Source organism: Phyllostomus hastatus, unplaced genomic scaffold (genome assembly GCF_019186645.2).
Source record: "Phyllostomus hastatus isolate PE091 unplaced genomic scaffold, TTU_PhHast_1.1 phas_scaffold_39, whole genome shotgun sequence".
Classification (NCBI taxonomy): Eukaryota; Metazoa; Chordata; class Mammalia; order Chiroptera; family Phyllostomidae; genus Phyllostomus; species Phyllostomus hastatus.
In genome coordinates, this window is record NW_025334028.1 from 25073971 (window position 1) to 25087528 (window position 13558).

The 13558-nt window shown below is 35.6% G+C and overlaps 1 protein-coding gene across 4 annotated transcripts in view; it reads left to right on the forward strand.

The window, feature by feature from the left end:
• Nucleotides 1-13558, forward strand: part of NFKB1 (nuclear factor kappa B subunit 1) — a 127585-nt gene that overhangs the window by 31839 nt on the left and 82188 nt on the right. For 2 of the 4 annotated variants that reach the window (XM_045820102.1, XM_045820104.1), the window contains exons 3-5: nucleotides 3637-3712; nucleotides 8257-8294; nucleotides 12297-12395. In XM_045820102.1, coding sequence (XP_045676058.1) covers nucleotides 3637-3712; nucleotides 8257-8294; nucleotides 12297-12395 — 213 coding nt within the window. Of the gene's footprint in view, nucleotides 1-3636; nucleotides 3713-8253; nucleotides 8295-12296; nucleotides 12396-13558 lie in introns of all 4 variants that reach the window. The other 2 variants (XM_045820101.1, XM_045820103.1) reach the window with 1 other exon arrangement.

The following is a 13558-nucleotide window of genomic DNA, read 5'->3' on the forward strand; positions in this document are numbered from 1 at the left end:
GGTGGTTTCCAGCAATCTTAGCATTCCTTCGCTTGAAATTGTATCACTCCAGCACAGGGCCTTTGTCCATGTGTACCTCTCATTTCTCTGTATCCAGGTTTCCCTCACTTTTCTCTGGTATAGGCACCAGCCATTGGGTTTAGGGCCCATCCTTCAGTGTGACTACATCTTAACTTGATGACATCTGCAAAGACCTTATTTCTAAGTAAAGTCTCATTCACATTCACAGGTATAAAGGTTTGGACTTGAACCTATCCTTTTGGGGGAAACACAAAATATTTATTTAAACCTCATCGAATGAAGAGACAGATTGGTATAGCAAAACATTTAAACCTCATCGAATGAAGAGACAGACCAGAAAAGACCTTTTAGACTTAGAATTTGAAGGTTTCTAGGTGCATGCTGGCTGCTACTAATGAGTTTTAAAACTGGAGGAGTCATTTAGCACTCTCTGATCCTCACTTTTCTCCTTTGCAGAAAAGGAGTGCTAACCCCACACTAACAGGTGTTGAAAAGACTTAATGGACAGTGAATGTGCTTTGGGAGCATTAAACTGTTTGTTATATTAGTGGTTATAAAGAGATATGAGTGTCCTTTTTTTCTTTTTCTCCTAGATTGTTACTTGGAGAAATGTGAAGCCTATAGAAATATTAAATAGTCCAACGAATCTCTGTTGGTTATTAATATTTTGCTTTTATCTATATATTTTATATTTATGTATACAATAGTTTTATACTCATACATTGTTAGGTGAGCCATTTGAAAGCAATTTTCAGACTCTAGGGTAATTACAATGACAATATTAAAATTTTAATATAATGATTGAAGAAATTTATAAACTGCTGAGTTTTATGCGTTCAGCAGCTATTTATTAAGGCAGTATTATGTAGCAGAACATAGGCCAAGGAGGGGGTTACAAAAATAAATGATACATAAACCCTAATTTCAAAAGCTGTTATTCTAATAGAGACAGTGACATAAATAGCTTCATGTGGTGATAAATAATGTAATAGTAGTCGGCACAGAATGGCACAGACATGTTGGAGGGGCACTGCTCCCTGCTGCATGGAGGGAAGAGCCGAGTTGTGGAGGACTCTGCAAACGAAGTCCATGTAGCTGGGATTTGGGAGGTGTCGTTAAACAAGGAGAAGGAATGCACAGCTCCAGGGCACACCCTGGGACAAGATTCATAATCTTTTCACACTTAATCTTCAGTAGCAACCACCTAAAAATGAATTTCCCAAATTTGCACATGCAAAATATCAATCAGAAAAGTAAAACCCAAAGTGAAATACTTTTAAGGGGTCTAATTATTGCTTTTTAAAACAAAGTAGACTTACCTAGCATACATTACTCTTGATGATGTTCCAGTTGATTTAGAAACAATGAGTATGCATTGCTTTTTACATTAAGGCACTCCTTTGAACTTTGTTGTGAAAATGGTGATAGAGGATAAATCTAGAAGTATTTTTATTGATTATAGCATGAAAAACATTTGGCCACTCATATTATCAAAAACCTATGTTTTACCTTTCGTTTTTAATATGCCATCTCTAACTATTAAAGGCAAAATCTAACCAGCATCAGAGTTGATTATTCTTGGTTTTAGACCATTCTTTCCTGTTTATGTACAGGAAATCTTATCAACAAGAGATGCCACAAAAGAGTAAAATCTGCTAAAAACATTCATTTCAAAAGTTTTTCTTATGTGGGCATTTTTGTGATCGGTAACAGGGGTGGGGCATGCTCTCATATTTCCTTTTTTTTTAGGGGAAAAGTCCTTGAAATTTAGGTCTTTTCCCCTTGTCTCAAGCTTAATGGTATATATTTCCAGAATTTGACTTGTCTTCAGTGAGTTAGCCTCAGCATTAGAGCAGATTCTGGAATTTGCTCTCCACCTTTAACCTAATACACAAAGCAGGCTGCACACAACACAGCTGCTCTCTTCTTTGTCTGAGGTGGAGTGCGTGTCTCTCTGCTAAGCTGGGTGTTTTTGCCCTCTAATCATTTTAACCACCTGCAGGTCCATAGGAAAGATTTTTTTTCTGCTTGGTCATCTTTTCTGCTCTGATACTTTATGCTCTGATGATACTGTGTAAGGTGGGGCCCGTTTTTACAATAACATGTTTTTTCAATCCTATGTTTCCTTTTCAGCAAACAAAAGCATAGATGAACTTGACTCTTCAGCAGTGAAGTAAAGCACATTTATTGTTCTTGAATTGAAAATCTGCATACCTCACAAAGGAATGTGAAGTGGTCTTTATTCAAACACTGTTTATTACCCTTTATTTAACTAAGCATCTAGGTTCAACAACCTAGAAATAAGGGGAAAAGGTAAATTGTAATACTGGTTATTTCTTCAAACACCACATCCAGAACACTTACCAACTTACATATCATAAAAAGTGAAATATGGCTGGTTTCTATGTTGTCCACAAACATTTTCAACAGAAATATGAAGTCTCTGCTAAAGTAAATGGAGAGAAAACTTTTTTCTTGGGATAAGTAATTATTATTGACATATGAAAATAGAATGTAATTCCATCAAAATATAGTTCATGCCCAGAAGAAAACATGTTTCTCTTGATGCTGTAACAAATTACCTCAAATTTAGTAGTTTATAACAATACAAAGTTATTCTATTATAATCTGGAGGTCAGAAATCTAAAATCAGGGAGTTGGCAGGGCTGCTTTCCTTCTGGAAACCTTCATTTCCTGGCCTTTCTGAGCTTCCAGAGGCTGCCTGCATTGCTTGGCTTGTGCCTGTGACCCCTTCCATCACGCCAGCCTCTCGCTCCTATTGCCACACCTCCTATTACTCACTTTGCTATCCCGCATCCCTCTTATCAAGCCCATCTGGATAATCCAGGAGAATCTCCCAGTCTTTAGATTCTTACATTAATATCTGCAGAATCACTTTTGCTCTGTGAGTCAGTATTCACACATCCTGGGGATTATAATGGATGTGGATGGCTTTGATGGCATCATTCCTCAGCCAACCACACGCACTAAATTCCAGGTAATTTTGCATTGTGCTAAGTAAATGAAAGTTAAAAAAAAGTGAGGGAGCCCAGTGCTCAGTGTCCTGCTTCTTGGAGTGTAAGTAATATTTTTTGTTTTTCTGTATAGTGTTCCAGGCTGATGTCTAATTCTTTCAGGCATTGAAGTTGAATGTCTAGAGTAGGGGTTTATTTATTACCATCATAAAAGAAGTATAGATTTCTAGGATTATATTCTTATGCTTATATTTCTGAGAGAGTATGAGCTTTGCCATTCATTCAACAAATGTTTATTAAGTATCCACTGTGCGATAAACACAGACCGGGCCCTGAAGATGAACGAGTGAAAGCAAGCTGCCTCTGTGCGCTCTGCGGCTGGGTCCTCCTCCTCACGTGCCTTTGTCACAGATGCAGATGCACAGCCCAGCCCTATATGAAGATGCATGTACAGGAGCATTTAGCTAGGTCTCCTGAAGGCATTTTTAAAATCCTGATTTGAAATATTTTCAGATTTTTGTTATTTGGCTTTAGTTTTGTTTTGTTTTTCCCTGTAAATAAGTTTTAGGTGTACTAACTTCAAATGTTTAATACAGTGTTAGGAAAAAAAGATTGAAAATTTTAATTTTCTTTGTTACAGATGTTTCATTTGGATTCTTTAAATCATACAATATTTAATCCAGAAATATATCAACAAGAGATGCCGCTACCAACAGGTAAGAAGACTCCTCGCCCCCACTCACTATCCTCTTGTTTTGCTGTTACTTTCCGGATTTGCTAAATTCCAGATTTGCTAATAGTCTCTTTTAGAAAGTTAGTGATGTATCTATCTATAAAGGAAATGGTGATTATGTTCTAAAAAGCAATCTTTTAGTATATTTTCATGAAACATACTTGTACAAAATCGTTTCATCCCCATTACTGCTGGGTAAATTGTGGCTCATTTACCTAGCAATGGTTGCTAATATCTGCTAGGATAGTTTAGAAGGAACTTCTTCACTCAAAATAAGGATTCCCCTTTTAACCAATCTTACTGACTCTGGCTTATTTTTAACTCCTTTTTGCTTTGTCTCAGACTCAGGCAGTCTCAACTCCTTAGATCTATTCCAAAAACACTGCTTGAGTGCCTGTTGTGTTTGCCAGTTATTGGGGAAACAAGTGTACAAAAATCATGAAAATCGGCTCAGGTGTAAAATCATCTTTTTAAAAAGCTTTTAGCTTTACATTCTGACCAGTTCGATAAAACACATGATAATTACCCTTCTTTCTAACATGACTGTGTTAATTATCCCCATCCACAAATTGTTTAATCTCATATGAGTGATTTTAAAAATCAACACATTTAGTCTCTTTTTTTCACTGATTCATATGTGTGATGGCTCTTCTATTTATTTTTTAATTTTTTTCAAGTTCATTTTTCAAGTTAATGTTTTTTTCTGTTACCATTTATCCCTCCTATATCCTCTTCCATCTCTGCCCCCCGCACCTCCGCAGTCACCACACTGTGTTCTGTGTCTATAAGTCCTCCTTCTTATGTGCTCCTCACATCACTAACAGAACTGAACAGACATCCAGACGCAGTGTGAGTAAATAAATAATGGAGGCTGTGTGTAAAACGGAGTTTTGTCATCACTGAAGTGGATGTCAGCTCTTTGATTTTCCATGGACTTGGTTGGCCTCATTGGGAGACTTAATCCAATTTGTATCATTCTCATTTAAAACTGCTATTGTTTTCCTGGTACTTACTTTTCATTTTTTAGATCAGAATGTTTTTCTGCATTTTTATCTCTATTATTTCTAGCAGTTCATGGGAGGAAAATTATCTGCAATACTTTCACCTTCACTATCAAAACATGTATTGATGAGGTTTTTCTCTTTACCCCACAAAACATATTTCGTAGACTGCTGTATCTGATATCCTGTGAATTGCTGTCCAATTTGAGCTCTAGGTCAGCTTCCTGTGAAGAACAAGTAAATATCTTGGTTGCTTCTGTGTTTCCTGTGAACTTTTAATTTTGGGGTTCAAAATATTTTTCTTAGTATCAGTCCTTATTGAAAATATAAAAAACTTAGTTCCATTCAACGCTTTGTAGATGCCAAACAGTAGCCTGAGGCAGATGCTCTCATAATGTTTTTATTTCATCAAGTTTATGGAGGTAGAAATAAGATTGCCAAAAGAACCATCTTAGTAAATATTCTGTGATCAGAGCTTCACATTGTAGAAAATAATTTATCATAATATTAGAAAAACTTTTAAAATTATACCAAAAAATATTGTTTCTCAGTTATTACTTCATCATTTTTATTGTTATTTTTCCCTCTCTTTTGCAGTAGCATAGTCAAATTTTTACAATCCAAGATATGTGAGATTTTATTCATGTTTTAAAGGGGTAAAAAGATTATGGAAACCAATACTGTAATTTTCACATTGAACTGTTCTATCTTGTATCTTTCTTGAAATCTAAAACGATAGGTAGTTCTACTGCTTGTTAAAAACTATGGGATATAGTACAACTGTTAAATCTATAACATTATGCTGTATTTTAAATTTCTCTGTATAGTGGGTTGTTACTTCATGGGATAGACATGTGACCAAAGGAAAATCATCATGAAAACAAATACATACATATGAAATCCATTTTTCTAGTTGATTTAACTTTTGAGTATGTTCCCTGAAAGAGAAAAATGACTCCATTTCACTAGTAAAATTCCTAAATCTTGAAATTTCACCCTGTATGATAGAAAAACTTCAAGTACTAGGGTCAATAGTGAATGAGATACACCTGTAACTAATATCAAATAATATTGAATATCAATTGTAATTAAAAAATAAAATATATTGGGTTGGCCAAAAAGTTCATTTAGGTTTTTTTGTAAAATAAAAGGCACATTTCTCATTTGCACCAACAGCTTTATTGACTTGGATATTTTGAGTATGTTGGATGTCTCCCATGTGGTATAACATTGATTGTTTTCTGTTATGTCTTGATTTGATCACTGTCAACTTCAATTGGTCTACACAACCGTGGAGCATCGTCCAGTGAGAAATCTCCAGCCTGAAACTTTGTAAACCACGTTTGAATATGCTGACATGTTCAATCAGTCACAGCACCTTCTCCATACACTGCTCAAATCTTTTTTGCACTTCAGTGGCATTTTTACCTTTCTTGAAATAATAAAATATAATATGCCAAAAATATTGCATATTTTGTTTACCTTCGACATTGAAATAGCTACACAAAAATTCACCGATTTTGATAAGTTTTTTTAATGCATACTCATATGACACTGATATGTCACAATGCAATCCAACAAAATTGTTTCAAATGAAGTTAGAGACAACTAAGCTCTACTAGAGCCATCTTATGGAAAAGACCTGACGAACTTTTTGGCCACCCCAATCATTATTTAATTAATAATAAATGAGAGACTTGAAGTTTAATGTAAATGTGCTCAAACTCCCCTATATTTACCATGGCTTCAAAATACTGCTTTCTTAGAGGCCTTTGTTCATAATACACTCTAGAGGGAGTTTTCTTATGACTATATTTGTTACATTGACGTACAAGCTGTATGTTACTTGTGTGAAAATATTTCTCTCTTATTGGTCTTACATGATAAAAAATTAAATTCTAGCCAGGTTTTAGAATCTTAAAACTGCAGTTTCTTTTCTAAAAGTACTTTAAAACATCCAGGGATGGATTTTATATAGATACTAAAGATAATTTACCTAAAGTATGCTACATTGGCCAGTCACTTTCAATATTTCCTTTCATTTATATGTTTTACTTCAAATTCAGTAATTTTTCAACTTTCTTCTTTTTAAAAGATTTTATTTATTTGTTTGTTTGTTTGTTTGTTTTTTAGAGAGAGGGGAAGGAAGGGAAGGACAAAGAGAGGGAGAGAAACAATGTGTGGCGGCCTCTTGTGCACCCCCTACTGGGGACACGGCCCGCAGTCCAGGCATGTGCCCTGACTGGGAATTGAACTTGAGACCCCTTGGTTAGCAGGCAGGCACTCAGTCCACTGAGCCACATCAGCCAGCATTTTTCAACTTTCTTGTAAAATTCTTGAATTTGTTTCCTACAATTCTCTAGCCTTAGTCTGATTCATCATAAAACTGAGAGGGTAAAAATAATTTCTCTCTTAAATCAGTAGTTTATTTTTTATTTCAACCTGAAGGTATTTAATTCTTCATAAATTCACTTATCTAAAATAGACCTTAAACTTCTGGCTAAGAGACAGTGAAGATTGAAAATGGACACAAACATTCTCTTAGTTTTTTTTTTTTTTTAGTACCAAACTTTTAAATTTAAATTTAAACAGGTGAGAAACACCATATGTCTTTATTGAAGAGCTATGGGTTATTACACTTTTGACATAAGACCCCCCTGGGGAGCTTAGGAACTTTCTCATTTTGAAGAAATTTATATTTATACTGTCAGAGGTTCTGATTTTCCTTTGAGTTTCCAAAGTCAGATATAATCAGTATTTGGATTAAGCTTCTAGTTTTCTTTATGTTTTTATAATGATTAATTGTATGCACCTATTTTTAATTAAATTATTTTCAGGATTTTACAAAATGCTCATGCTTTTTGGGAATAGAGTTTATATCAGAGCACAGTATTCAGAAGTTATATACAAGCATCAAAAGCTATGGATTACTTAGAAAAGTTCACCATATCTAATAGAACAAATTAAATTTGGGAGGGTGGGGGAACAAGCTAGCAGTTAGGGAATGAAGGCAATATTTATGGATTCAGGTAAGAGAAAGGAACCAGAAATGTAGTATAAGGAAAAGCAGAGAGCCTGAGACCATTGTCAGTATTTTACACTTGTAGGTGCCAGCTCAGTCTCAAAATTTCAAAGGAAGCACATTCCCTCTGAGGAAAAGAAGTCAGTATCTAATGTCATAGAGTCCAGGAAGTTGTTGCTGCTTTTGACTGGTATTTGTACCATTTTTAAGATGCTGTGTTAGCACAGGATTATGAAGGCTGTTAACATCTTCTTGCCCAGCATCAGGCCCACTGTTGGGCTGTGCAATGTAGCTTTTCTAAAGGTGTAAGGCTGTTAAAATAAGGATACATTTGATATGCAAATGAGAAGGATACATTATATCATTGTGGAATTTTAGCTAAAACATTTTAATTGAAACCTCTATTAAAAAATATAATTTCAGGTTTTTACTTGCTTAATATTTTATACCAAATTTGAAAGCCTCACATTCTTTTGATTTGTTTGTTGTTTTTGTTTTTAGCAGATGGCCCATACCTTCAAATATTAGAGCAACCTAAACAGGTAAGAAGATTAAATGGATGGGCACTTTCTCTTTAAATGTTAGATTGATAAGTCTAATATTAATATCTTAAGCACCAAAAAATAGTAACTGAATTTTGTGAAGGAAGTAGTTTATCTAGAAGGTCAACATCATGCCCACGTATGTAACAACTTCATTCATCCATTTTACATTTCTCTCTGTCATTTTTCAGACTGTCTTGATCCTCAATATGTAGTTCTGCAAAACTGCAGTTAATTATAGATCTTTGGTGTCTTACTATCTCTACCAACCTTGACACTCCTAAAGAAGATAGGTTCTTTCCGTCATACTGAAATACATGCAGCTCACATATACAGAGTTAACATCCATCAATCATGTCCATACATGTGAAGTACTTATTAGCCTTCCTCTTACCTTTAGTAGCTCCAGCCTTTTCTGCTCTCTCTTTGGAATATGTACCCTAAGATACTAAAACCACCCATGGGAGATGGTATCAGAATAGACAATTGAGTTCCCTCCTTTCTGGCATTAACTTTAGAGTTAGCCTCTTTGGAGTCAGGAGAGGAGCATTTTATTTTCTGAGACTCTTCCTCTTACCACTGGATTCTGTAGAGGATCCCTGGGAATTAAAGCAGTGTCCTCACCCTTCTCCAAGTCTGTGGACAATATTTATTGGAAATTCGATGGGACCAATGCTATGGAAGAGGAGGAAAGAGAATCTTTAATATCTGCCTATAGACTTCAAATATTAGGGGCTAGTAGTAATGGCATAGTCCTCTACAGATTGAGGACAAAGTTTGAAGTCTCTGAATGTATGTGCTTACCAAATTTGTGTGACACTCAGGGTGTGCATACCTGCTGTCCTGCAGTCACATCACCCAGTACCTTTCCTAAATATTTTTAGTAGTTCTGGTGAGTGACTGTAGCACTTTTACATGTTGTAACACTTAACAAATGCTAACTAGGTCAAGAACTTACATAAATAAAGCATTTATTGTGGTTTCTATAATCATGACATTATACATGTATTTGGATTTTGGTCAAATTTAAGGGATATAAATAACTGTGACCAAATAGATGCCTTATAAGGCTGAACTTAGATAAAAGGTTTTGGTATAGGGACTGGAATTCCTCATGAGACTTTGGGGCCTTGTTCTAGTTGCTTATAGGTGACACACCCTGGCTCTACAGGCTGCCAGCATGAACTTCCTTTGCTTATGTCCAGTTCCATAGTAAGAAGGTTGAATCTAAGGGGCTTCTCACAGGAGGTTACCAGGTCACTTAGACTCTCCCAGTAGAACTTAAAATTCTTATCCCTAAAATTTTTATCCCTAAAATTCCATGCAGTGGCCTGGCCTTGTGGAAATTTTTCTGTTGAAAGATCTGGGTAATTTCTGAAACTGAGAAATCAACTAAAAATTATTTGTCTTCATACCAAAACATGTTTTCAAATATCCATTTTCATAAGTGTAGCACTACAATGAGAATTTTAAATGCAATTTATTATTATAGGTCTAACACTTAATAAGTTGACATTTATAATTTACCTGAAGGGTTATATATTTTCAAACTGCAAAACTTAATTTACTATATGTAGAAGTGTGAAAGCTCATCTGAGTAAAACCAAGCTTGGTGTTTATTTACTAAGCTGATGTTATTTTGATGTCTGACTTCGGTGAAAGTATGAAGGTTGTATTTAAGTCAGACTTTCTGACCTGGTGGATGTAGCCTTGCCTTTGAGGTTGATGACTCATATTAAGCAAATGGAGTTACTGAGATGAATGGCTGTGGATTCGCAAACCTTTAATCTCAAAAGTTTAGAGTCAGAAATGCACCTAGACTACGCATTTCAAGACATCATACCTTCCTTTAAAAAAAAACCCAGTAATTAATTTCCACCCTCAGGTTAAAATTCCTTTAGAACTTTAGATACTCGTATGCAACCATGAAAATATCCTTTTTTTAAGTTGCGCAAGCAATTAAGACATATCTCTTTACTCATTCTATTTGATACCACTCCCAATAAGATATAAAAGATATATATGCGTATATTTTTCCAAGTGTCCTGAAGGAATTTTGTGATTCAAGATTAGAATTGCTTTATTACGTTTTAAAAAATAAAAGTTAGGAAAATGAAATCTCTTTGCCACAATTCTCCCCTGCTCTGACAGAGATGAATCAATGTATAGACTACTAATCTTTAAAATATCCAGTTCCATTGCATGTTATTCAGTGGTAATTATCTAATACTATTTAAAAACTGTTGAAGTTGTATTGAAATTAAATAGCATGCAAGTAAATTTCTGCCTTTATTCTAGAGGTTAACTGTTGCAGATGCTGATGCTTTTTCATGCTTTTAGAAATTTCATTAAATTTTAAAAATGTGCCAACAGCCCTTATCTACAAAAGGTACAGGGCTAAATTTATAACTTTTTCTTTTGAGAGGTAAAATAGATGAATTGCCCCTAAATGACTAAGCTCACCCCAGAAGCCTCTCCTAGTATTTAAGTCCCACTTTATGAGTTGATGATTTGCTCCAAACCTACGTATGACTTGAACTTTTCTTCACTAGGGAGTTTACTTCAGGCCATGTTCATCCCCTGAAACGTGCTCTAGGGCTGACCCTCTTTGCAAAAATCAGGAAGATCTCAGAGAGTACAGGGACAGACAGTTCCAGATACCAGAGATTTAAATTTGTTCAGGACCTCTGGACCACTCAGAGACTATTTCCCAAGATCCTACATGAGGAATAATGAAATACACTGCAGTCTAAGGAGGAGAGCAAAACCTTTACATTGGTCAGTGAGCTCACAGCTGTTAAAAGCTTTGTGCTTGCCAGCATCATAGTTGCTATAAGTGTGCAGGGCAGAAGGCCCCTCTGGCTAGTAGTGGGTGAGCAGAGCTCCCCATGGCCCAGTGATCTAGCACTTTTTAGAGGAAGTCAGTCCCACAATAAAAGTAAATGAAAGATGAGATTATTACTTAAAGTGTTGTGCATTAACATATTCTTTTGGCCAAAGGGTGAATTTGAAAAAAAAAAAGTCTGGTTAGTGATGGTTAGTGACTGTGTAATTATAAACTAACACTACCACAAATTGATTTACATCATTATAAAGTTCAGTTTTTCAGGAAATATGTTGAAAGTTCCTTTAATATGATGATGAGGTCCATTCTCATAATTGTCCACATTTTATTCTTTATATGCAGATCAGTGTACAAATTATAATTAGCTTTGTAAATCATAAAATATGATTAGAATATAGTTAGAACTTGGATAGACCTTAAAGATAGTTTAGTTTAGTCTTGTATGGGACTTGGGTGTTTTTCAGTCCAGAGTAGTTCACATAGTCAAGGGACTTCTGGCTAACTCTTCATTCATTTACAACAGTTGTAAAATTCTTGAGTTAATAATATGCAAAGGACCTGCGTTTGGACTCTTTCAGTTCAATTAATAGAGCTTGAGCTTGATAATCATAAAATCAAAACTCTTAATCTTCTGAATTATTGGAAGAAGCTGGCCAAATGTGTTCTATGGCACTGACATGCTATACTTAACGAGGCATTTCTGTGTTGTCTCCTGAACCAACTGTAATCAGAGTAGATAGAGGAGTTCCTTTAAGTGAGAATCAAAGAAGCATAACCTGGAGTAGTATGGCCAAGTTCCGAGCTTGGCGGCAGAAATTTGCGATGAAGAAGCTCTGTTTCAGACAAGCTGTGGCACGCTGGGTCCAAGGCTGACACTGACTCTTCAGCGCTCCCTCCCCACTGTGCACAGCAGGAGGGTTTCTGCAGGGCTCTGGAAGGGCTTTAAGCCGCAGCTCCGTACACAAGTGCCAGTTAACCTCAGTGTTCATAGTAAGATTATAGGAAAAGTTGTTCTCATTTACACAGTCTTTCCCATATTTCTTGTTTTTTGCTCTTTCATCTAATAAACAAAAGAATTAAAAATTTGTGTATGAATTTGTCCTAATACTTTTTAATAAGTATTTCCCCAACTTGTTGGTTCTGTACTCACTTTGCAGAGAGGCTTTCGTTTCCGTTATGTCTGTGAAGGCCCGTCCCACGGTGGGCTCCCTGGTGCATCTAGTGAAAAGAATAAGAAGTCCTACCCTCAGGTCAAAGTAAGTTCATGGTACTTTTCTATGTGGATTTTGGAAATTTTGATTTTCTAGGTGTGTGAGGAACTGCTTTATATGAATACAATTTGCCTAAACTGAAATATTCCCAAGATAATTATACTTTTTAAATATAACTTTATCTCTTAGCAATAAAAGTGACAGATTTTAAAACTTCATTATTATTTCCATTTAGTAGAAATTACTGTATTTCTTAGACTATAAGAGGCACCCTCCCCCCAAATTTGGGAGGAATAATGATTGTTAATGCTGCTGTTGAGTTCTGTTTACATTTACATTGGTAAAATATTATGTTATTTATGTTATTAAACATTTTACCACATTTTTGCTTCAAAATTTTTTTCCTATTGTCCTTTAAAACCTAGGTGCATCTTATAGTCCAAAAAATACATTATTTCAACATTAGCCAATGAACTCTTACTATTTCTTGATCACCTTAAAGGGTTTTTTAATTGTGTACTTCTTAATGCCTCAGTAAGTCTTTGAAAGAAGTGCTTAATTTCAGCCCTTTAGAGATTTAGTGGAAAATGGAAGAGATGACTGAGTGTGTGGATTATACACATGGTGTGTAAGGTCATGAATTCAGATCCAGACTGTCACTGTCTGTCTACATGGCTCGATTGAATTACCCAGCGCGTCTAACCCTCAATACCCTCATGCATAAAGTGCAGAAGTATTGATGGCCTGTACTTCATAGAGTCTCTGAGAGATTAAATGAGAAAATACATGTACACACACACGCAGCCCCCCACAGAGAGCCTGGAAGTACCATAAGGTCCCTGCTTGAGCAAACATTGGTCCACACCTGTGGTCTCCTGACTGCTCTGCCTGGGGTGTGTGGGGGTGAGCCCTTTTCACATCTTCAGGTTCTGTTTGTTAATTTAAGAAGACCATCTTTCTCTAAGTTAATCTAAGTTATCTTTGAGTTTTTTATTTCCATAAGTGCTGTCGTGTTTCATAGACTGATAATAGTTTTGCAGATAAGTCAGTCACCAGCTACAATCTTGTTGTTTATAAAATTTGCATTTGTTCAGTAATTCAAGGCTTCAGCAAAAGGTTATTAACTTAATTCCTGGTGAGATGTGTATAGCCCTTAGGATATGACATACTTTTGGCTTCAGTCTTTTTGGTGGTTTATTTATGTGAAT